At 39.7% G+C, this 25,998-nt stretch overlaps 1 protein-coding gene across 1 annotated transcript; it reads right to left on the minus strand.

The window, feature by feature from the left end:
* Nucleotides 1-2,779: 2,779 nt before the first annotated feature.
* LOC131688727 (CAP-Gly domain-containing linker protein 1-like) lies at nucleotides 2,780-7,031 on the minus strand. The gene is made up of 14 exons (XM_058973204.1): nucleotides 6,742-7,031; nucleotides 6,409-6,687; nucleotides 5,982-6,354; nucleotides 5,720-5,921; nucleotides 5,549-5,664; nucleotides 5,183-5,486; nucleotides 5,091-5,122; nucleotides 4,677-4,826; nucleotides 4,408-4,608; nucleotides 4,175-4,337; nucleotides 3,712-3,803; nucleotides 3,309-3,652; nucleotides 2,970-3,248; nucleotides 2,780-2,911 (listed from the first exon to the last, which is right to left on the minus strand). Exons 1-13 carry the CDS (start codon nucleotides 6,765-6,767, stop codon nucleotides 3,083-3,085), a joined length of 2,448 nt encoding a protein of 815 aa, XP_058829187.1. The 5' UTR covers nucleotides 6,768-7,031; the 3' UTR covers nucleotides 2,780-2,911; nucleotides 2,970-3,082.
* Nucleotides 7,032-25,998: the final 18,967 nt, after the last annotated feature.

Genomic DNA, 25,998 nt, shown 5'->3' on the forward strand with positions numbered 1-25,998 from the left:
CTTGCACTGAATATCGTGAAGCCAGATCCCAATTAATAGACTCCTTACGAGCCAGAAGAAAACCACCCTATGTACCTGTTCGTGATATCCTCGCTTTACGAGATCTTACATACATGAGCCATATTTATCATTTCCTGAAAACAATAAATATTCAAATATAATTATCCCAACAATGTTTCTAGTTTTTTCCCCTTGCTACCCACAAACAATTTAGATTTCTTCGCAGTTAGTTAAGTTTATCTAACTTAACTAACTGCGATATAAATAAAGAAAAAAATAAACAAAGATTACAGAAAAACTATCAATAGGTTTACAATGAAATTCAAGAAAATAGAGTATAATTAAAAACATTCAAAATGATGATTATACTCAGTGTTAGCATTAGAAAGTGTTTTTTTTATAACGTGATAGTCTTAAGAACCTTTGTAACATGTTTTGTAAAAAAAAACCCCGGCGTAAAAAAGCTTTTGCAAATGCCGTGTCAAATAAACGTTTTATGAAAAAAAAAATCTGTTTATTGATTTCAAAGCGGCGTACGATTCAGTGAAAAGAAACGAGTTATGGCAGATAATGGTAGGACATGGTTTTCCGACGAAACTGATTAGGCTGATTCGTGCAACGCTGGATGGACCGAAATCAAGTGTTCGTGTTGCGGATGAGATTTCGACGTCCTTCGTAACCTAAGACGGATTGAAGCAGGGTGATGCGCTGTCAAACTTGCTGTTCAACATTGCTCTTGAAGGTGCCATCAGGAGAGCAGGCGTGCAAAGGAACGGTACCATCGTCACTAGGTCGCATATGCTCCTAGGATTTGCGGACGATATTGATATCATTGGAATCGACCGCCGAGCTGTGGAAGAGGCATTCGTGCCTTTTAAAAGGGAGACAGCAAGAATTGGTCTCAAAACCAACACCAGCAAGACGAAGTACATGATAGCTGCAAGAATACATGGGTCCAATAGTGATGTTGGTGATGATAAATTTGAAGTAGTGGAAGAATTTGTGTACCTTGTAACTCTAGTGACGTGCGATAATGATGTTACCCGCGAGGTGAAAAAGCGTCTTGCAGCTGCAAATAGGGCTTTTTACGGACTTCGTAGCCAGCTGAAGTCGCGTAGTTTGTAGACGAAGACAAAATTCGTGTTGTACAAGACATTGATAGTTCCGGTTGCCTTGTACGGCCATGAAACATGGACGTTAAAGGAAGTTGATCGTAAAGTGTTCGGTGCTGCGAACAATACTCGGCGGTAAAGAAGAAAATGGTATCTGGCGGCGTCGCATGAATTACGAGTTTTACCAAGTATATAAAGGAGTGGATATTGTCAAGCTAATAAAAAACAGCAGCCTGTAGATTGCGCCAATAGTTGCAGTGCTTGGTTGAACCCCAAGACCGTATCTTTACCTTCATCCAACTTGTTGAAATTTAATAAAGCAAGCTCAGGACCAACAAAGTTGATCTCTGCGGCTGCTCTGGCCAATTTATCGGTTTGCAGTAATATCCGGAATGTCCGGACACCCAAACGAGGTTGATAGTATTGTCAATGTTAAGTTCTTCTAGTTGAATTCGACATGCAATCACTAGGTTGGACCGTGATTTGTCCGAGCCAAGGATGCAAAACGCCTACCTTTTCTGCGGCTGTAATTTTTCTGCCTACATTCTCATTTCTCTTTCGACGCTGCTGTCGTTCGCTAGGGCAGGACGCCCAGCGCTGTACGGCAGTCTGTAAGCAAAGCAGTAACATGACAAAAAAATACTGCCCCCAGTACAGCCACCAGACGCGAGCGGTACAGCTTCTCTTTCCTTATTTTACACTTTTTAATATTTTTAATCTATTCAATATTTTTAATCACAAACGACGACAATAAATGCGGATCGTTTACGCCACGACCGGCAGTAACGCTTTCGTGCGGGCCTCGCCCTTTGACTATGCAGAGAAAAGTGTACAAAGCGAGAGAACAAATTTACTACGCCACACTCTTACCGAGCAGTCGAAGTACAGCAGCAAAACAAAAATGTATTCTACTGCTGTACGGGAAAATGTACTTGGTTTGGCTACCGTTCTGGCAAGAGCTGTAGTGATGCGTCGCTGTAGCGGGCTGTACGGCTTGTGCAAATGTAAATATACCGAAAAAAAGAGAGCTGGTACGTAACAGGCAACTTTCGTTTGTTGTTGTCTCTCTGTATGGCTTGACTACCACTTCTCTCGAGAGGGAATTTTCGAATGGAATGTTCTGTTGCGAAAACTACATGTGAGTGTAATATCGCTACGAGAAAGAATTTCTTCGCCCCGTGTAATCATTTGTGACCACAGTGTTCTAATGTCCAACATGCTGCAGTCTGTATGCACATGATGATATTTCTTGTTTAAATTGTATGTGTGATGGTTTGATATTTAGAAAGGCCTCAAGGGCAGCAGTCGGAGTTGTATTGAAAGCATCAGTCAACGCCATGAGCGCCATTCTTTGCAGATGGTTAAACTTTGACTGGACCGTCATCACTTCTCCCCTATAGCATTACACAATGACGACAGTATTGGACGTACACATGTCGTGTAAATCCAATATATGTATTTGGGTTTGAGACCCCAGGTATTTCCAAAAGCTCGTTTGCATTGCCCAAAGGCCATGCAAGGTTTATTAACTTTGAACTCAATGTAAGCAGACCAATTCAGTTTGGAATCCAATATAACTCCAACGGCAGCTCTTACTTCTTGTTGCATTAAGTCGAAGATTGTTCCGATGCAAAGTCCAGTAATTAGTATTTGGTAATCGTCAGCAAACTCGTACTCAACTTTCTTATCTCTGCATGTCTCAGTGATGAGCAAATAATGCGGTTACTAAGCATTGCGTTTATCCAACGTAGACTGGAAGGACACATAGTCAAAAGCACCCTCAGTATCTAGCAATTCACCTAAGATGTTGAGATGTAATTACCCGCAAAAAATATGGCAATTGAAAGACTCATTTACTTGGATGCCAGCAATCAGTAGTTTAATTTCATTGATTGGTTCCAATGCTGTCATCAGATGGCGTAGACTTTCATTGTGTTGGCACATGTGAATTTGGCATAAACTATAATGGACTATGCCCAAAACTTCATCTTCAACAAACTAATACCCTTCACGACAATTTGCAATGTTCCAATTTCTTCTCCCGGATCCGTTATGGAGAAAATCGGTGCATCAATCGTTTTGATATTTTCGACCTTGGGTTCTTGTATTTCATGTCTCAGTTTAACTTTAGCATACCTGCAATAATGACAGCTAGAATCCGGAAAACTTAGAAACATCATTCGCAAACATTCTCACCCGATTTCCGCGCAGTCAGTTTGTTTCTCATGTACCACGATAAACTTCAGTGTATCGTCTTCACTCGGTTGCAGCATCTTTCGCAGTAATTCCCGTCGTTTGGGGTGCTTCTTTTCGTCAAGATCAACCACAAAGCTATAGTTGAAAGCTAGTTCAAGCGACTCATTCGTCGATATCGAGACCAGTTTGGTCTCCACTTGGTAGCCCCTCATATCGAGAAATCCAACAAGCTCGACGTAAATGTCCCGTACGTTCAGGGTAAACAGTTTGTCCAGTGCCTTTTTCTCCCACCGGATCGTAAGGATCTCGATGGCTATTTGCTCCGAGTGCTTTTGTTCCATTACCTGCGAAGAGGATCTTGTTTGCATATTATACGAGTTCATTTTTTGGGTTTTCTTCTTACCTTGGAGTATGCGCGTATTCGCTGTTGCATCTCTGGAGAGTGGCCAAACAGTCCCGCGTAATTTTTGCGCATCTCGTTCCCGTTGGGGGGTTCTACACGAATGAAGCCAAGCAAAATGTTTTAAAAGGATGCAAGTAAATTTGAAATCGTTTCAGTTAGATAGCCGACTTGTGTGCACTATACTTGGTAAAAACTATTTTTTCCATTAAGGAGAAAATTGTTTAAAACCGCGTGAAAAACACAACACCTATAACAAAATTAGTTATGGAATTTGACTGATGTCCCGCAAAACAATAGTTTTTACCAAAAAAATTCTCCACTAAAGAGAAATATAGTATAGTGCAATCCGCGGCTAGCTTAGTCCTGCCACTAACTTAGGTTAGTGTCGGATTCTGATGAGACGAAGCCGAAACGCAAATTCATAACTAATTTGGATTGTGTGATTTTTTTAATTTGTTTCAACCTGTGAGGTCCGATGTGCCCGATGCATTTTCAGTGGCCGCGTATTCTGCCCTTTGAAAAGATATTCTCCTCCGATCTGACGATGTTATTGAAGCGGTAGATATGAGCGATGGCCTCGCTGGTGTATAGGGATTCGACTGAATGTCGTATGATTTGAACTTTTCCTGAAGTCGAGATAAATTTTGGAACTCTACTTGAACTCGGATCATATTGGGCACGGAGTATTGTACTTACTCTCAGTTTTGTCGCTATCATGCTGGTCGCGTTGGACACCAGAAGGGCAGCATTCCCACAGCTCGGCTCCGAACTTCTAGCATTCTGCTCCAGCAATTGAGTCTTCTCCCTGATGTTGATGCCAACACGTTTCACAGACATTCGCCGATGATCCCAGTCGGATTCATTTTCTCGAATCTTTGGTGGTGATTCGGTAGTTTCCTTGAATGCAAGTGCTTTTTATTAGATTTGAAATTATGGGCGAAAACGTTTGTATAGCTTAATTATACCTTAATATGAGCTTTTGTTAAATGACGGATAGGAATTTGAGATACCGGAGAGACAACATTTTCATTATTATCATCGAGCTGAGTTTGAGTTTGAACATGTTCTTCATTTTTTACGAGTTGAGTTTGGATGCCAATTTCAATGCGTTGCAGCTATTTGAAAATTTGTAATATTTTAATAAAGATAGAGCATTACAAAAATACTTTAGAAGATACTTATAGGTTTCCAGAATACAGTGAAATTGAAGAATTTTTGTCAGTTGTTATCAAAGTAAATTGAATTATATTTGTTCTATTTAGTTAGTTCTATTATATTCCTGGTAACATTCTACTATTTACGGTAGAGTAAGGGAAAACTTTCATATAGTAATAAGCGAGAGAAAGGAAGATTTAAGCCACAGACATATCTTAACGTACCGGTGAGGAGCCATCATCTTTTACAGGGGAATCTTAAAAAGGACAATCATTTCAGAATAAGTCTATACATAGTTGGTTAGTCAACAAAATACCTTCCAAACGATTCAGATTTTTCTCTAGTAACGTTTTCTCTTCTGCCAAAACTTCATTCTCGGTACGTAATCCTTCCAACATAATGGAAAGCGCGTCGTTATCCAACTGTAGTGACTTCAATTTCTCCAGCAAAGTCTTTTGGGCGTTCTTCGCAACTGCCTCTTCTTCCTGCAAGGTCTGGATCTGAATAGCAAGCTCCTCGTTTTTCCTACGCAATTCTTCCAGCTGGTACCGCAATAGTTTATTTTCGTCAACTATCTTAGTGTAACTTTCCTGCTGACGCTTGAGATAGTCTCGTTCAATCTGAAAAAATAAAATTTGTTAATCGCTATATTCCAATAGAAAAAGTTCACCGCGCTTTATACCTCAACTTCTGACATGTGCTCTCTTAATTTTTCAATGTTTTTCTTCAGCCTCTCACATTCATCAAACAGATGAGTGTTTTTATCCTTCTCACTCCTTATTTTTTGTTCGAGTTCAGCTGAAAAATCAATTTAATCATAATATCACATAAGTATGGTCATCTCCGCTCTCACTTTGCTTGGCTAGTTCAGCGTCTAGTGCACGTTTTTCCGCTTCCTGTTGATTCTGCATCTTTCGCTGCATGTCATTCAACTGACGGGTTAAGTTGATCATCTCCATGTTCTCCTCTGCATTCTGCCGCATAATTTCATAGGACAACTTCTCTTCCAGTTGACGCTCAATGAGCGCAGCTTTTTCCTTCTCGTTTTGTATTTCCTGCATAATCCAAAATCATTAAAAAAAACTGTTAAAAACGCATATCTCAAAATGTTTCACCTTATTCAAAAATTTCATATCAATTTTCATTTTAACATATTCCGCCTCGTTGGCAATTTTTTCCTCTTTTAGCTTCTCACAATTTCGACAGCTTTTCGGACCCTTGTGATCACTACTTCTAGAGGAGGTACGATCATCTTCGGAAGAAGAATCCACCGTACTCCGATTAGCACCAAAGTAGCGTTCATTGCCATTATCATTTGACACCGATGCAGCCGTGGTTGTTGGTTGCTCCTCCTTAGGTCGACGAGCACTACGGTACCGTTGGTTGTAATCTTCTCGCTTTTCTCGGGAACTCTTCCCGTCACTTCTCCTCAAAGCTTCCAATTTGTCGTGCAGTTCTCGCCTCTGTGTTTCCAAGCTTTGAATGTTGCTGAAATTAATTTTGATAAAGCACATCGCTGTGCATAGAAATTCACCACCTAACCTATGGTTGCTCGAAATGTCCCCCTTCGATCGGTGCTTACTACTCTCGCTGGACAACCGCAGTAGCTTGGTCTTTAGCTTCTTGATGACCAGTTCCTGCTCCTGATTACGTTTCTTAACCGTGAACGTCTCATCGCACAGATTGATGTACTTATCCTCCAGCTCTTTCCGACTCAGTTTGGATACCACCAACCGATGGTTAATTAGATGCTTCTGACACAGATCCATCGGTACCTTGAAATTTTCTGAGTACGGTGAAGCACTAGTGGGTCGCTTCTTCCTACGAGGTAATCGATTAGCTAGCAATTTGATGCAAACATTGTCCAAAACTTACCCATTATGGCCACCGTCGTTACTCATGTCGGTTGCGAACAATAGATTTGAACTAACTGGCACAATAATATTGTACTGTAATTACAAGTATTTAGGAAATTTCATAATTTTTATTCTCGAACCGAGTCGAGAATATTTGATTTATTAGCAAAATGTTGATATTTTTATCGGTTACCAATAGTGACCGGAGTAACAACCAAACAAAACATGACCACGCGCGTGTTTCACGCTAGAAGGCGTGCGCGAGTTCGCAGAGGCGTACGTAACATTTTCCCTTTTTTGCCTGTGGCGTTTTTCCGTTGAAAAAGACCTTTGTGGAGGGTTGCAACGAATGATGCACTTTCGAGCAGAAGTGGTAAATTAATGAAGCACTGTTCTATGAATCCAGTGCGACTCACTCTGTGTTTTTTAAAACGCAGATGAATCAGCAACCGGTTGAAAATCTTCTTAATAAAGCATCACACATATACAGTTTGATGAGTGGTGGTGGTAGCTTCGCCCGCGTTCCTTGTCTTTGGTGTCACATATGCAATTAATTACACGGGAACAAATCATTTCCTCGAAATAGGAAAATTGCCTCATGATCTAATGAACATAGTATATTTTCTTTTATGAATATAAACTTTGAATAAAATGCACGATTTCATGAGTTATTTTCCTTTTTTCATTTTTTGCTATCTTGATGACGTTTTCTTGTTGCTATTTATAAAAACGTGTTTTAACTCTGTAGTGTGAACATAGTATAACGCTATCTAGGCATTACAATTTTTCAGTTGACTTTAAATAATGAATCATAGGTCCTGAAATCATGATTCGAGCTTCAGTTAACTTAAAATCTTAATCATGAATAATTCAAATTCATTAATTATATTTATTAACGATTCATGATTAAGGGTACAAACTTCCCAACAAACATTTCGTGGTTTTATAAACGTTTTAACAGTTTCTTTATTCAGCTCTAGCTGAACATTGGAAATATACGTGTAATCATATATCGTTTATTCCACCCTTAAGCATCTGGATTTGGAGAATTTATTCAGCTTGTCTGATTAAGACACATGAAAGAACAATTCTTCAGCACCTATAAAGCCTGAAGAAAACCACAGTTCAGCTTTATCAATAAACCTTTTCGTTACCGCTATTCAGCTGAGAGAATTATCATAGGAAAATTGTTAAAAAAGACATTTATTTCAAGTTACACACACGCCATCAATCTTTTTGGAAGCCATATTCTTTTATTAGTGTTACGTTACAGTTAGAGAAAAATTGTATTACCTTGTTGGATATCATATAACGTACCTGGAGATCCGAACCAGCAACCTGTTGAATACTAAGCACTTACCTTACTGTCTGCACCAATCTTGGATACATCGAATGCTTAAGATTTCACCGATGTACCGACAAGTCTAGGCTGCTGAATAGAGCCTGTACAAAGGCTACAGTAGCCTTCTATATCTATTCTATTTCCAAGGTGAGGATTTATGGTTGTCACAAAACATTTAGATAATGGGGTTTTCGATTGATTGACACCGGTGTAGTGGAGTGCACTGAAACTGCACCGTTTTTGCACTTTCTAGCAGAAGTGCAGAAAACTGGGCATGTTCCATTGACACTTCTGCTAGAAAGTGCAAAACCAGTGCAATCCACTACACCGGTGTCAATCAATCGAAAATCCCATAAGTAAAAATGGGTGTTATATGAACGTGGTGGTAACTGAATGATGAATTGAAGCCATTTATAATTCTAAAGTGGTAATCTCCTCAATTTATTTACCACTCCCTACCAAACGATTTTCTTTCCATTGTGATTTTTTTGGTAAGCGGAAGTTGCTGTTCGAATTCAATAGTTTATTTTTTTATATCAATTAAGTTCGCCAGCGTGAATAATCATTTCATTGTACCTTTGTTTGCAAGTCGATGGATAGAAAACAATCATGGTAACAATGCTGGTGCCAAAAATTATAGCATCGTTGGAACAAAAAGTTTCTCTTGTGTTCAATATGAAAATATTCTTGTTTCACAAGTACACCGTGTCCAATAAATTCTCATACACTTCTTCAAAGGCATTGTTGTTGTGTACGCACAACACATATATTAGCTATGTATTGGTGACATGTTGTACTATGTTTGCACTATTACTGACATGATAACATACATTCTTTCATTCAGTTTACATTTTCTACCGACGATGAAGGAATTCCGTGCCGTGGTGATAAAAAAATGTTTGGCTGGTGAGCGCCCGGGCGCTATTTTCAAAATTTTAAAGAGTGTTGGAGTAAAGCGCGATTATGTTTACCGGACCATCCAAAGGTACCGTGACACTTGCTCATTGGATGACAGAAAAAGATCCGGCCGCCCTCGTTCGGTAAGGACTGGACAAGTGGTTAAAGTCGTGAAGGAACGGATTAGGCGAAAATCTCAGCGCTCTGTTCGGAAAATGGCTGCTGATCTGAATATGTCGAAATCATCGATGCACAATATTTTAAAACTCGACCTGGGACTGCAAGCTTTCAAGAAACGTAAAGTACACGGAGTTTCGGAAGCTTCCAAGGAAAAAAGACTTGAAAGAGCAAGTGCTATCCTATCACGGCACGCTGGGGAAGAATTTATATTTTCTGATGAAAAATTATTTGTCCTGCAGCAATCTCACAATGTCCAAAATGACCGATTGTGGGCTGTCACTTCCAGGAATGTGTCAGATAGTGACAGGAATATTCCTCGATTCCAAAGCGCCGGTGCAGTGATGGTTTGGGGAGCAATTTGCAAGCGTGGAAAATTTCCGCTTGTTTTCATCGACAGAGGCGTTAAAATTAACGCTGTGTATTATAAAACTGAAGTTTTAGAGAAAATCGTAAAGCCAAGTGTGCAAACAATGTTTGGAAATGACCATTATGTGTTTCAGCAGGACGGAGCGCCTTCCCACACAGCGAATGTCGTTCAGAGCTGGTGTCGGAACAATTTGAACGACTTTTTGGCGAAGGACGAATGGCCTCCCAGCTCTCCGGATCTTAATCCCTTGGACTATTTTGTGTGGTCATACATGTTGTCGAAGATCAACGAATACAGAGTGTCCAATATAACCCAATTCAAAACCGTAATTCAACGGATTTGGGACGAAATGCCGATGGAAGCCGTGCGTGCCGCTTGTGATGGTTTTGAGAAACGTCTAAAGCTGGTGAAGAAATTAAAAGGCGGTGTCATTCCAAAACATATGCTGTAAATGATCAGTATTATATAGCATCACAGTATAAAAAATTTCAATAAAATTTAACTTACCAATACAGAATAATTTGGGTTTCATTTTGTATGAGAATTTATTGGACACGGTGTAAACAGACCGTTTCGAATTAAAAGGTAAATTTACATAAACGAGGGCGCGTGTGATTTGGTAAACTTGTACATTGAAAAACTGTAAATCGTGTATTTCCCGTGGTGAAAGCTCAGTACATATAAAAAAAACTAAATAAACTTTCTTTATTTTTTTATTCATTTATTGATCTATTGCTCCTTAACTGTAATATATGCAAAACATCTCAATTGGAATATACCGAAATAATAAAAAAAAATCCTTCACTTAATAGTAAAAAAAATTGTGTGTGTATTGGGACTCGAACCCAGGTCGGTTGCCATTCCTCATGATTTGCTAATCGCGCCAATTTTTGTAGTAGTTACAATTACCTTTGTTAAACACATAATTCAGCTAAAAGTCAAAGGTGGTATAACGGCAAATGTAAAGGTAGAAACAACCTTTTGAAGACATGTAGTGCAGCTTAATGATTAAAGGTAATACTATTGGTAACAGCATCGTTTTTTCAACTCGCAATTCAGTCTAATTAAGATGGTTGAATAAAAGCTTTAATATTGTCACTATTACATTTATTAGCAGTATAGTTCAGCCTAGTTGGAACTGGCGAATACTGGATTTTAAATAGGCTGAATAAACTGTTAATGTTTAAATAGTTCAGCGAAAGTTTTATTCAGCTTACATAACCTTTAATCTGCTTTAAATCAACACGTAGCCTTACAGTTCAGCTCCTAATGTTTGTTGGGTTCATATTTATGCTATTTCTTAACGACAACTAAACTAACGCATTACATTTTATGAAAATGATTATTTTATATTATAGAACATAAAAACGTTTTTAATCCACCTAACAGTGTGATGGGACATTTCTTATAACTCTAATCACTCTCTTCGGATATTATATCGATTAGGCATATTTAGAATTTTATGTTTCGCGATGTTTTTGATAACACATGCAGAGAACTTAGAACTGAAATTGCAGCTCTTGATATCTCGCTACCTCTGAAGTGCATGTGTGCATAGTTCAAATTTTACTTCGATATCGCCTTTTTCTAAAAGTGACTTCCCAGTAGTATCTTTGATTGGAATTATTCTCATCCTAATGCCAAAGAACAAATAAAAAACTCTCGAACCCCGTTAACGAAAATCATCATCACTGGAATTTTCCTCTCCACGAAACTTTTCGATAACCTTCCGTCACTTGTGTTTGTACACTGGGTGCACGCTGCTCTGAAAATCTAACAAAATCGTTTTAGGGCACCAGCGGGTCTCATTCCAAGCACTTGCGCAATTTTCGGCGGGTTAAATCTGTAAAGAATTCTAAAAACTAACCTCTATTCCATAATTTTCAGTTCAGCAATTCGAGAAATCGTGCTCACCGCAAGCCATGAAAAAAACTGCGTTGTGGAGCGATGGTCACTACTCCGTTTACTAAAGTTATTAATAATTCTCAAATAATTTTTAAATTTTACAATCTTATTAGGAAAAGTTGTTTAATAAGCTTCTGTAATATTGTGTAGGAAAAACCTGTTTTAATCCACCTTGAGGTGAAATTGTGCCTTTCTTATTTCTCCAAACTATGATTTAATAGCTGGTTCGTACAATATAACATTATTCAAATGTCTTTCATTCTTATTACACTTGGTAAGTATATATAAGAGCACCTTTTTGCATTCATCGCGGTATCGGTTTGAATCGGAGTTTTCTATGTGATAGCACTCCACAACCCGTAACTCCGGAGCCGGAAGTCGGATGGAGATGGAATTTAATATCAGTTTCCGGGGACGCAACACCTTTCATTTGAGACTAAGTTTATCAAATCGGTCTAGCCATTTTCGAGAAACCAATATAACCGTTATCCTGAATTTGGAGGCTTCCGGAACCGTCGATGGTGGCCAGTGTGGCCAAAGAGACTTTGAATGACTGTTGGTGACCTAGATCTACAAATTCAACAGGTGTGTTTACATTTTGGAAAAAATTTCACCTTTTTACATTCATCGCAGAATTCGTTTGAATCGGGATTTGCTGAGTGATCGTACGTATCACCCTGTAATTCAGGAACCAGAACTCGGATCCACACAAAATTCAACAGCAGCTGATGGACCTTTCATTTAGAATCAAGTTTGTCAAAATCGGTTCAGAAAATTCCGACAAACCGATGTGGACAAATCAACAAATTTTGTTTTGTAACTATACTCTTCAACTCGTAATCCGGAACAAGATGTCGGTTGAAAATGAAATTCAATAGCAACCTATGGGAATATTATACCTTTCATTTGAATCTTAGTTTGTAAAAATCGGTTCAGCCATCTCCGAGAAACCGATGTGGACATTTTGTTAACAAATCCGCACATACACACACATACATACATACATACATACACACATACATACACACAGATATTTTGCGATCTCGGCGAACTTAGTCAAATGTTATATGAGACTCGGCCCTCCGGGCCTCGGGTAGAAAGGAGCAATTGCATAAGCTTTCTATATGAGAAAGGCAAAAGAATAATATTTAATTAGCTTAATCAGCATGAGCTCAATGTTATCTTCATGTGATTATATTTTGAAATGTTGATGGAATGAGTTTGAAAGTGGTGGGAATGGGGGGTTTGTAGAGTGGGAGTGGAGGATGCGTCAGAAATCCTTCATCTTATTTCGGTATACGGGGTGGATGAAGGAAATGCGGTCGTGAGGGTGGTCCAAGGGGAGGGGAGTGATGAAGGAGGGAGGCGTAAGGGTAAGGCGGGGAGGGGGAGGGGCGGCGACGCAATACTCAACTGCATATTTTGCCTTCCATTTGAAATCGGTTCAGTCATCACCGAAGAACCGATGTGACTTTAATTGTAGAATATGCCCGGAATTCCGGACTTCCGGAATCGTCGATAGAGGACAATATATTCAAAGAATGTTTGATTGGCAATCAGTGATCTAGATCTGCAATTAGAAGTAATTTGGTGACCATTTCAATAGTTTTTAGCCTCTGAGGTATTACGATTGTACCGGATTATATGGGAAATTCCAGTGTATCCTTACTAACACCCCTGTAACTACGGAAGCAAGCATCAGAACCGAATGAAATTCAGCAGCAGTCAATGGTATTACTGTATCTTACATTTGTAATCAAGTTTGTAAAAATCGGTAGAGAATTCATTGGGGAATGGGTGTGATATTAGCTTAGCAACTTGGCGGGTTCCCCGGGGGCGTCATGAACCGTCATAGGTGGCCAATGTGGTCAAAGCTGCTTTGATTGATCATTAGTGATCCAGACCCACAAACTAGAGTAATGAGTAAAAATTTCTGAAGTGGCCCCCTCATTTTTCACAAAGTTGTGAATTTTGCAAAACATGTTTTAATTTTATTGTTTAGGTACCCCTAAACATCTTCATGAAATATTTTGTCGTTATTCGAAATATTTCTAATAGTTTTAGTTAGTTGAAATTTTATACACCTTTTTATTAAAATATTTTTTTACAGCCAAAGCTTAATTTCGAATTGCACCAAACTTCACTGGTGGTTTGACAAATGTTGAGTCTATGAAATGTCGAAAAAAGTTTAAACAAATGCTAACTATTTCTACTATTTTTTAAACAATTTTTCAATAAAATGCAGTTTTAAATGGTTTCTTCACGCGATATTCATACCGTTTAAATTGTAAAATGTTGCATATTTTATCAGCTTTCAATTCCAAGAATAAAATTTTTGAGCAAACATAAGGTTTTTAAAATATTTGATTTTTTGTGTTACCCGGCATGCGAAAAACAACGCGCGTGCGAAACAGTCGCTGGTCGCCACGGCACGCTTGGACCAACATCGCATGAGCGAGTCGGTGGGAGCTCGCCATGACTCTGACTACATCAAATGCAAAGCTAGAGAATGAGTTTCGTTGCGATAGTCTTATCGATAATACTCAGTGTAACACATCTTGTGTTATCTAAAAATGTACCATCTAATTTACCTTCATCAATTGTTATTGCATTTCAGGACAAGTTTTTTTGCTGAGAATCGTGAATTTCATAGTGCAAAATAGAGAATCAATATTTTTGAAATAACTCTTCGTCCAATCAAACCATTGTAATTTTATTATAATTGTACAAACAGTATAATGTATAATCAGTACAAACTAGCTCTATACGCGGTAGTTTATTTATTGCTTCATTGAAGATCTGTTCTTGCTCACGAGAGAATAACCATTTCTTTAGCATATGTAAAAATCAATTCGATTGCATATTTGCAATCCATATTTATTTTAATTTATGCGAATCAACGGAAAGATTTTCCCTCGCACATTGGTTATGTTTTTTTTTTTATTTTATGCAAAGAATTACTGCACTCTTCAGGGTGAACTATCAACCACAGAATTATAACTTATTTCAACAAACGAAAACGATTAAGTAATAAACTGTTTGTACAAACAATATAAACAGTATGTATGTATAAAGTATAATCGCACCAACTGGTCTCCTAAGACTGATTGATTGAGTCCGTCGCACGCCATTTGTCAACCGAAACCTATTATTGCCAACTTTTATACTTGTCTAAACGTATCGCGGAGCGTACGGCAGGTTCGCTAGTGCAATGCTGGTCCAAGCGTACCGTGGCGACCAGCGACTGTTTCGCACGCGCGTTGTTTTTCGCATGCCGGGTAACACAAAAAATCAAATATTTTAAAAACCTTATGTTTGCTCAAAAATTTTATTCTTGGAATTGAAAGCTGATAAAATATGCAACATTTTACAACTTAAACGGTATGAATATCGCGTGAAGAAACCAGTTAAAACTGCATTTTTTTGAAAAATTGTTTAAAAAATAGTAGAAATAGTTAAGATTTGTTTAAACTTTTTTCGACATTTTATAGACTAAGCATTTGTCAAACCACCAGTGAAGTTTGGTGCAATTCGAAATTAAGCTTTGGCTGTAAAAAATATTTTAATGAAAAGATGTATAAATTTTCAATTAACTAAAACTATTAGAAATATTTCGAATAACGACAAAATATTTCACAAAGATGTTTAGGTGTACCTAAACAATAAAATTAAAACATGTTTTGCAAAATTCACAACTTTGTGAAAAATGGGGGGGCCACTTCAGAAATTTTTACTCTAATGTTACATCAATTTTAATATGTTTTACATCATTTGAACATCATGGTGGTACCAGTTTATATGGGAATTTGCTGTGTGACCGCATTCTTCAACACGTAACTCCGGAACCGGAAGTCGAATCAACCAAAAATTCAATAGCAGCTTATGGGAGCGTTATACCTTTCAGATGAAACTAAGTTTGCGAAAATCGGTTCAGCCATCTCTGAGAAAATTGTGTGAGTTTAAATGACTCACACACATACACACACATACATACACACAGACATTTGCCGATCTCGACGAACTGAATCGAATGGTATATGACACTCGGCCCTCCGGACCTCGGTTAAAAAGTCGATTTTTACAGTGATTGCATAGCCTTTCTTTATATGAGAAAGGCAAAAAATGTTTTTTTTTTATTTTTGTATATTTGTATCTTTAAGGTAAAAAACTTAATGTCGAAATGACATAATTTCGAAACCGTCATATTTGAAGTTTTAAAGTTATGGAGAAAATATTACTCTCATTTGGACTTCCGCCCATTTCACATGTTGGTCTAGATATAACGCCAAAGTTATTTTATCAGATGATGTGCTTTTTAACGTTTGTAAAATTCATCGAAGATACTAAACCTCCGAAATTGGCGGTTGCAAAATGATGTAATCTTGACCTTAAATTACTGTTTGCGAACATTTATTTTACCTATTCATATAATTGGTAATACAAGGATCAGGACCTGCTAGAGTCGAACGGAAAACGCAATTTTTCATATGTTTTACTCGACTTTCGGAAAGTGTTATCCTCGTTATTACGTTTTCGTCTCAACTCTACGCATTCCCAACATAAAGGCATGTTCTGCAAATGTTGAATGCTGTGCAATTTTTCGGTGAGCATTTCTATGTTTCATGTTTCTGTGTTTCCAACTTCGCTTCCTATTAAAAAAGACCCTAATCCATATTACAGTACATCCATTCAAAAGTGAGCTCAATATGATAGGAAATCTGAGGATTATGATTGATTTTAGAACTCTGAAATGAGTGTCTATTGGAATGTTTTCAGGCAGGTATGTGATATTGATGTGATTAGACAACTGTTAGATCCAGACCAATAGATCAGTTACAGGCCCATTCCCACAACTTTTCAAAAGTCCTCATGATGTTTAAAATGACAGATTATCAATGTACTGATTTGATAATTATTATTGTAATATTGAATGCAGTCAGTCAGCATCGATGAATTATTCTCATCAATCCAATTATTTTTTTTTTGGGTGGGGGTTACAGTTTTCGCATTCGTGAACAGAATAAGGCGATATTTCACCTACTTCGACCAGCAATAAAAAAGCAAACATGCTATGTAACATTGTTTGCTCTCCAACTTTTCTCGACAAGACAGCATTGGATCTCATCTTTTCGCGGTATAATATGAGATGATATTTTCGCGCCTAATGTAAAACTGCCGAATAACTAATGGTTTCGCAAAAATGAGTAGATACAGATCCTTAGAATGAAAATACTGCAATAATGTGGGAAAATAAATTCTATAACGTAATATATTAATGGTTTTTCTTGAACTTAATATATCACGAGGTTCGAAGCTGCGAAATTATCACGCTTCCATACTGCATTGTCAGCAAATTCTCGCAATTTCTTGAAAGGTGAAAAGTCGGGTCCGTGCCTACTAAGGATGAAAAAGCTGTGCGATAAACTGCTTGTCGTGAGAATGAGCGAATATTTTAACCTCTGATATTGAACAATAAATAGGCGACAAAGGGTAATCCATAACCAACAAGCTATAACTTTTAAAATATTCAATATAGATATTTAATGTCTTCAGTAAAGTTATTCGCAAAAGTAAGAGCTACAAATTTGCTGAAGACATCATTTCAATACAATCACTTCTTAGAAAATTTATGAAAATATCTCACTCGTAGGTGGATTAATCAGCAAAAAATAATTCCAATAGATAGCTGTAGAATTCTTTCTCTCAATATAAAAAAAAAATATCTGAACATTATAACCTCCTAGTTTTAAGTATTTAAAATGTAAAAAAAAAACAAAAGGATTTGGCACCGCCAAGCTAACGCATTTGTGCCTATCAAATAAACGAACTGAATAAAAAAACAAAGTGTGTCACCGTCGATATGTTGCTCGACAGGTTCGTGGCAGTCGTGCATTTATATTTACTTGCCAAGTGTAATAGAAATATTATAGACATTTCCACAATGTTATATTGAACGCAACCAGCTTTTAAATCATAGTTTGGATAAATGAGAAATTGCACCACAAGGTGGCTTATAACAGGTTTTTTTTTTGAGAACTTTCAAAAAAACCCTGAGTAAGCAGGAAAAAATGTACAAAATCGAACGTCTCACGGAATGGGTTTGGGTTGCCACCCGACTCGCTATAATCACTGCTCACCGTACGGCATTACTTCGGAGAGGGGTTTTTATGTGCATAGCAAACACTCCAACCCTAACTCCTTAGTAGTTAGTTTCTTCAGAAGGGTTGCAAAACCACTCCTCGACACACCACCAGTTCTCGACCTTCCACACATACTGGCAGTTATAGCAGCTAGATGTGGGTCGAGGCTTAGTGCTCTTTCCCTACGAAGACAATCTGGATGGCAAACTTCAGATTGTCCAAAATTCCGGTGGAGCAGGGCGTCCGGTTCGCTGGTGCCGCAATGATCCGCGATTGCTGGTGTCTCGTCGCGGTCTACTCAGTCTACTCCTCGGCGGTGAATCTAGCTTACGCCGACGGAGAGTTCCCCGGCAAAAGAAGTTCTCCCAATACCGACTCTTCTTTGGTTTTAGCACCACAGCTTCTTGAGCCCTTTGGCTCCCTGTCCAGTGCCATTTAGCACTGTAACTCCTATGGGCCCTTGGGTTTCCCTTCTCGCTCAACTGCCCCAATGGATCTAGCCTACTCCGGCGAGAAAGGTTCTCCCGAAGCCGAGCGGTAGATACCGATGTTCATTTCCGTGAGTCATTTAGCTCTCCTCTTCGGCCCGATCTACTCAATCTAGTCTCGCGCGATGGTGCTAGCCTACTCAACGGGCCAACCCAGTAGGTGCTGAGGTCCATATAGCGATTCCGGTTGGTGTGTAGCTGGCTCCCCAGAGACCCACTGCTAGCTATTCGACGCGGTCTACTCGGTTTAATCCCCGGTGGTGGAATTAGTCTGCTCAAGAGCTACCCGGTAGGGTGTCGAGATCGGTCCGGCGATTACGGTGAAGCCTGACATCGCGTACTACTCAACTGGTCCCCGGCGGTGGAGCGGTGGACCCAGTCTACACCGTTGGATCGTTTCCCGGCGGCGGAATTTCTCCCGAAACCCGATTTGTGGTTCCACGGCCAATGACACTACTTTGTTGGTCCCTTCGCCACTTCCTTTGCAGCCTGGAGAGTATACTAGTATACATCTTATCAACTATATTGTCAACTGTTACACCAGGCATACCCCCTACGAACTTCTTCGAACCTAGGGCATTCGAAGGCCACGTGTTGCGGTGTCTCTTGCATGTTCGCACCCTCCGGGCAAAGGGGTGACGAACCATGTCCAAACCGATGTAAGTACTTCCGAAAGCATCCGTGCCCCGCAAAAACTGCACCCAAGCCGACACATTTGGGATGAGCCGGTGGGTACAAGGTTTCTCCGCGTTGTCCCATTCTTGTTGCCACTTAGCAGACGAGTCCGCTAGGGTCGGTCTCCTTGCATTGCGTGCATTTCTTCGCTGGTAGCGTATGTGTGTATGTGTCAAAAATGTCACTCATTTTTCTCGGAGGTGGATGGACATAAATCGAATACCAGTAATAAATCGTTGGAAGCTGATTCGTCGAGAAAACAATGTTTGAAGGTCAATGAGTCGGCATTGGCTCTTGTAATCAGGTAAATTATACGGCTCTCGCCTCGGAAGGTGCAAAGTCCCAGATGGGGGTTTTGCTTAAGCTCCGACTCCTGGTATGGGAGTCCTGGAGTTGGCACTCAAGGCCTCTTTAGTTCCGAGTCCCAGGGCGTTGTGGAAGTAGGGGAGCTTTCGGATGTGTGGCGGTTCTAAAGAAAATAACACACTTCCTACCTTACGTACAAATTTATTCCGGTTCGGGTGCGGTGGTGACGATGGCGTGAGTTTTCGATGGCGGCAGGCAGCGGGCGACGATGATCATGGATGACACGTGCGGCAAGCAGGTAAGTTGAGCTATATTTTATGGGCTACGAGGACGGGAGAGCCACGGGGATTTCAATTTACTGCATCCGGGACCACGAGAAACGGGTGGTTCTGCATTTGGGCGCACAGGCCTTGTCGTCCTTGGCGTTTAGCAGGCGAAAGTGCCGGAATGTACGAGGCAATCGTGTCCTGCGACGATGTCCTTGACGGTGAGCCGTTACTTTTAGTTTTAGGAAAACGGCGACCCAGTTTGGAAAAGGACGTTGCGGTAACTGTCCAGCTAATAATGTTCGTTTATCTCAACTTTTTCCACGAGGGCCGTAGCGATGGCACCTCGAACACGTCTCACACTTTCTATCGTCCAAGTCCAACTCCCCAATCGCCTTCTCTTATCGTAGCCTTCTAACCAACTCCAACTCCCGCTCACTATCTCTCTCGCTCTCACTCTTTCCGTTTCATTTCCGCGCCAATCCACTGCATTTTTCACCCAAACTCTGCATTCTAATCCACATCTCTTCTTTACCGACCGCCCACTTTAAATTCACCGTTGCTCCTACACTAACTGATTATAATTTATCCTTACGGTTCACACATCTTTAATAAGACTAAGTTGCGTTACGGTAACAAAATGGTGCGGATCTCTCCGTGGAAGCTGCCTCAAGGCGTAACGAAGAAAGAAAGGATCATCCAAAAATTTCGAAGTTTATATGGAAATTAGTATGGAAAATCGGTTGAAAATGAAAATAAATTTATTAAAAAATCACCTCATCAATCAATTCATGGGAACACTATATATTTCTAAAGGTATTCTTCTACTGAACATAATCGTGGAACATTGTAAGTTTGTGAAAATTCACTGAGGAAAGTTATTAGCTAAAGAAGCAGCGTGACTTCAAAGCAAGTGGATTTTATTATTAATCATAGCAACCCTGTTTGAATAGCTCCATCGTTATACAAGTGTAAACTAGGCTTAGCACTCACCGCTCCCGTATGGCAGATACATCCCAATTGCTAGATCATGTGGAACTTTATCGAAACCTTTTGAGAAATCTATGTACATCGCGTCAACTTGTCGCCGTTTCTCGATCTCATGCATAACTTTGTTCACAAAACAGATGAGATTAGTTGTTGTCGATCGTTGTTTCACAAAACCGTGCTGAAACTCAGAGATGATTGGTTGTGACGCGTGATACAAGGCCTTATGAACTATGGCTTCAAATACTTTTGCGATGCAGTTTAGGATGGAAATTCCACGATAATTTTCTACGTTGTTAATATCACCTGTTTTGTGGATTGGAATGACGAAAGCCGTTTTCCAGGCTTCCGGAAAGGTTGCCTCTGAAAGTGATAGATTGAAGATGTGCGCTACGAAAAGTGACAAAGCATTAGCACATTCCTTTATGAAAAGTGGCGGCAGACCATCGACTCCAGCGCCTTTAGAAGTATCAACTTTCGTGAGTGCGGCGTAAACTTCTTCTTGGCCGACTGTTAATTGTCAAACAAAGTTCATCCGGCTCATTTTGTGGGGTTATGTCGGTTGGTGTAATTACATCATTCGTTCAGCATGGTGTTACTAGTTTATATGGGAATTTGATGTGTGACCGCACTCTTCAACCCGCAGCCCCGGAACCGGAAGTCAGATCAGCTAAAAATTCTATAGCGTCTTGTGGGAGCGTTATATCCTTCATTTGTGTTAATCGGTTCAGCCACCTTCGAGAAAATTGTGTGAGTTTAAATGACACACATACACACAGACATTTTCCGATCTTGACGACTTTCTTTGCATCAGAAAGGCAAAACATAAAAACATGGCATCTACCCATTACTGCCAGCTCAAAATACTTTATTAGCTGTTCGTGAAATTGCCAAACCTTATGATTTCAGTCTACACAACGACAGAACAATCACTAAAAATGCTTTTGTTTATGACCAGTCAACCGATTGGTTGGTTGGCCCTCAATGTTCATGTTCTCATTAACGGTCGAAGTTTGACTTCCGCAAATATCACGCTAGCAACAATTACCACGGCGAACAGCAAGATGAAAGTAAATTTTTGATGCTACATCCCATCCCGGAACTCTTTTGTTTCGAAAGACTTACTTTACAGGACAGTTGAAACGATCCTGCTTACACTGGTTTACAATCGAACATATGACGACTGACTGATGAGATTGCTACATAACATTGATTCCACCAGACCATACCAATTCAATCTAAAAATGTAACATCTCCCATATAACCTTACAACATATGATTTTTCACACTCGAATTATTCGCTTCGGAGGCGGAATCCATCGCTCGGCCCTATCTGCTATCCATCATCTAGTTGATCGGCCATAAACAACAAAAACCACCGAGGGAGAGCGCACAGCTAAAAAAACCGTCTTTGACAAAGGGCCAGGAACGGAACGGAGCAATACTCGGTAGGTAGGTACTGCGAGAAAATATGTGCAATTAAAAATACCTCGCACCCCGCCTGACTGAAGAGCGGCGCAACAGGCTGTGGCGGAAAGATTTTCCCGCGTAGTATCCGCGAGGATCACTTTCCCAGGGTGGCGTGTGTGGTGACAGCACAGAATCTGAGGTAGGATCGTACAGTCGCGGATGGGTGTGGGAAGTTGCAGTAGATTGTACAGCAGACGATAGGTTTTTGCGCTATCAACTGTCGTCTCTGTACGACGAGATGCCCGATGCCCTGTTGGTTGGCCAAATGATCATGATCTTTTTAATGTTTTTTTTTCGCGTTTCTTTCGGTCGTTTAGTTCGCGATGTATTAGTTCACATTTGCAAGTGGACCTAGAAGAAGTGTGCGCCATTCGGTTGTTCACCGATCACTCGAATCAACGGTTCAGTTTCAGTCGAGCTTTCGAGTAGAAAAGTAAGTTATCAACAGTATCAACGGAACATTCGGGAGTGTGGAGGATTTTTTTTCTTCTGTGAGTGGATGTGAAAATTGGCCACTTGTTCCGTGTTTACGGAAATATCCTAGCGAGCGTGAATATATCGGAGATCGTGTGAATTTGAATTAATTACCACCGCTCGCGTGCACTGGAACCTGTAAAGGGCGATCGAAAGAGTGAGGAATTATCCAAGTTCACGTTGGAATCGTTTAAAATTAACAGATGCACTGACATAAATGTCAGCGAAGATACGGCCACGTGCCCGGTTTATTAAAACAGAAAAAAATTGCTTCTTCGAAAATCAATGAAATCAATTGGTTCCGTGAAAAATCTAAGTGATTAAATAATTGCCGCTTACATAAGTGATTGATCTCAATCGATAGCCGAGATCGAAAAGTGCGAATTGCGTGTGTGTGTCTTTGAAAAAAAAACTAAACAACAACTGTAATGAAGAAGAAAACTTGCACCCGTTGTTGAAATTACAAATTGGCAGCGGTACCGACCATCAGCGGAAAAGAAGTCCAAGCAAAAGAAAAAGTGTTCAATTAGTACTCTATTTTCTATTTTCCCAGCCACTGATGAGTGTGTTTGCCGGCGATATTATTTTCTTTCTTTAATCCGCCTTCAGTTCGTCGCACTTCTGTATTTTATCACGGATCTTTAGGTTGGGACAGTACGGTACAGGGAATCGGTACAGGAAGGGCACAAAGCGGGAGGACGGGTGTCGCTTAAACACAGCGGAAAGTAAAAACAAACTTCTAGGTTTTCCGAGCATGTGGGTTGCCAAATTTGCGGGAGTAGATTCGGGCGATCAGCATGTAATGGGATTAAAATTACTGTCTAGTTTTTTTACACGGGTTGTGTGAAGTGATGATGGTTTGCAGTTTGGTTAAACTTGAATTCAGCCCTCATTAATGTCATAGAAAAAAGTTACGTGTATTATGCGTGAAGTTATATGCACAAATTCAGTGTATTCCAAAGATCCCAGACAATACTCATCCATCATTTTGCACATGCGAATGAAACAAAAAAAGCTTTTATGATCTGTTGCTGATCAAGGTTTTTACAGAGTCTTCGTGCCAGTTGCTAAGAAAAGATAATAGGTTACAACATGTTTGCATCACTTCTGACTTTTCTTTCTGTGTATTATATCTCCCGTTATTTTTGTTTCTTCTTTGTTTACTTGAAGTTTTCATTTTGCGCCGGGCTCTGACCCACGTATGAATGAATTTTCCTTATAAAACCCATAAATCCTTATTGGATGTCGAACAAGCTTCGTCATCGAACACTTCGACATCCTGTTTAAAATCATACACAGTGAACTCGTTCGGATCACATACGATCTTCTTTCGGATAAAAGATAATCCATCAATTATTTTAAATATTTAAAAACTGGCGCAAACATATTCAGCCGTGACAGATGTCTTGAAAGTTCGCCCAGATAAGCTAATAATTGTGATATTCTGTCTAAAGCAAGCAAACGACGTTGCTGGCGACATGTCTTTTATGAAGGACTACTGCGTCTAATTGCCCGCTCATAAAGTTGAGATCGACGGCGTGGTCATCGATTCGAGTTTGCCATGCACAGATCTAGTGAATTGGCTGTTTCAAGGATACTTTGTTCTAAATTTTGAATGACAATCGTAGTGGATGGAACTAACCTGTATGTCACTTCAAACTTGTGTCAGGTGACTACGTTTAATTACGTCTTCATTACACGAAATTCAAATAGTAGCAATAAGGAAATTGTGCGAAGATTCATGAGTATGACCCTCGCATTAGCAATACTGAAAAGTATGCCTTTTGTAGGGAGAGTCAACATGGTCTATTGCCAAGCCTCGCGTACAAATAGCGCGCGAGAATCTGAAGCTTAAAAGACGTTCTAAGCACTTGTTTGCGGAAATGACGGAGCCGTGGTATGCGTGGTATGGTTGAGTGGTATGCGTGATCGCCACTTACCCAGTGTGCCTGGGTTCAATCCCAGCCGAAATCGTTGAGATTTGCTGAGGTGAAAAATCTGTGGTCACGCCTTCCTTCGGAAGGGAAGTGAAGCCGTTGGTACCGGTCCATGTGTTGCTGGGCCGATAACTAGGGTCCAGATCGTGGAGTCTGTTCTCTGGTGTCAGTGATTAAGCACTCACTGCAAAAAGAGGCTGACGGAAAAGGAAACTATAATGATAACAAGAGCTACGCCACTCTCCACGAAAATCTTTATGCTTTCATCGCTCAGAAAGCGTGTGACTCTGACGACAGCTCATCTTTTCTTGCTCCTAAAAACTATAGGCAGATAAGATTCCTTGTAGAGAGTGAAATTTTTCTCAAAAGGGGCTGCGAAATATAACAAATCGAGGAAGCTCTGACACAAAGCCGAAACATCTTAGAAATTTGACATCGAACATGGAGTTTTCAGCTCTTTTAGAAACACGGCAAATCTAATGTAACATGTGTCAGAGATTTAACTTAGTGCAACACATTTTGGGGCTAGGTTGAGTATTGGAAGCTTTGTGCTATTGCAGAACGCCTCCCGGCATCGAGGAGGCTTCAATTCTCCATGTTTGGCATGGGGTTGTTTCCTCGATTCAATGAAGCTGAGCAAATGAGTTTGCAATAATTAATTTGAAATCTTTGCGATTGAGGTTTTCGAGTCGAGTTAATTTTAAGGTTCAACTTGGAAAGCTTGGAAAAGCCGCTTTTCCTTTCCGCTTTTTCTTGGAAAACGAAAAAAGCAGTTTTCTCTCGCAGCGTTGGAAAAATCTTCATGAAAATGAATCAGTAATACTCTACCAATGCTCCGAATACATTGATTTATTTTCATGAAGATTTTCCCAACGGCGAGAGAAAAAACTGCTTTTTCGTTTTCCAAGATGGCCGCTTATTATCTTATCTCAGTTGAACCTTAACACGTTCGTTTTTTTTTTCTTTCATCAATTTACATTTGAGTACAACACCATTTCTGGTGAATAAATCTAAATGGAACTGACAGGGCCGCAGCGTGATCTTCTGGCCCCTTTGATGTTTTCGTTGGCTTTATTTCTCAGATCGATTTTCATACAATAATTTTGTGCACCTAGAAAAAGAACACTTAGCCTGATTTATTTTATGGTTTTTCCTTACTTATTTTATAAAGTAGATCAAGATTTCAGAACCCCTCTAAAATTGGCGCCCATGGCGGTGGCCAGTCTCCACACTACGAGCCTACGGCCAACTCCACACTATGAGTCTTATTTTTTCATCTGATCTGTGTTGGTCTACATAAAGTGTTTCTAGAATGGGAAAACCCCATTTTAGAATATACTTCAAAAGCAATCCTCAAATGGGCGTAAAAACCCATAATCTTTTCGTATTTTTCACACTTGATTACAATGGTTTTATACTACAATTAAACATAATCACATAGTACACAGTATTGCAAAAACAAAAATTACAAATATTACAAAAATGGAATCTTAAAATCAAAGCCAACCTTCTTAGTACATTTTTGAAAACATCACAAGGTACAGAAAGGTCAAAATGGTCATAAACACTATTAAAAATATTACATATCGCCCTAAAGGTTTCCTTTTCGCTAGAGTTTGCATATCGAGCAGACGACAGCGATCGATGTACGGTGGTAGCTCTGCTGGGTTACGCCACGGGAGAGTTCTAAGAATAAAACGGTGGAATCTTGCCTGTACTGCTTCTATTCGGTGGATCCAAATGCTCGTTTTAGGAAGGACACCAAATGAATACTGAAGCTTCCAGGACAGATCCACCAAGTGAAAATAGAGTGCCCGTAAACAATATGGATCAGTGCACTCT

Source organism: Topomyia yanbarensis, chromosome 3, assembly GCF_030247195.1.
Source record: "Topomyia yanbarensis strain Yona2022 chromosome 3, ASM3024719v1, whole genome shotgun sequence".
In the NCBI taxonomy this organism is placed as follows: Eukaryota; Metazoa; Arthropoda; class Insecta; order Diptera; family Culicidae; genus Topomyia; species Topomyia yanbarensis.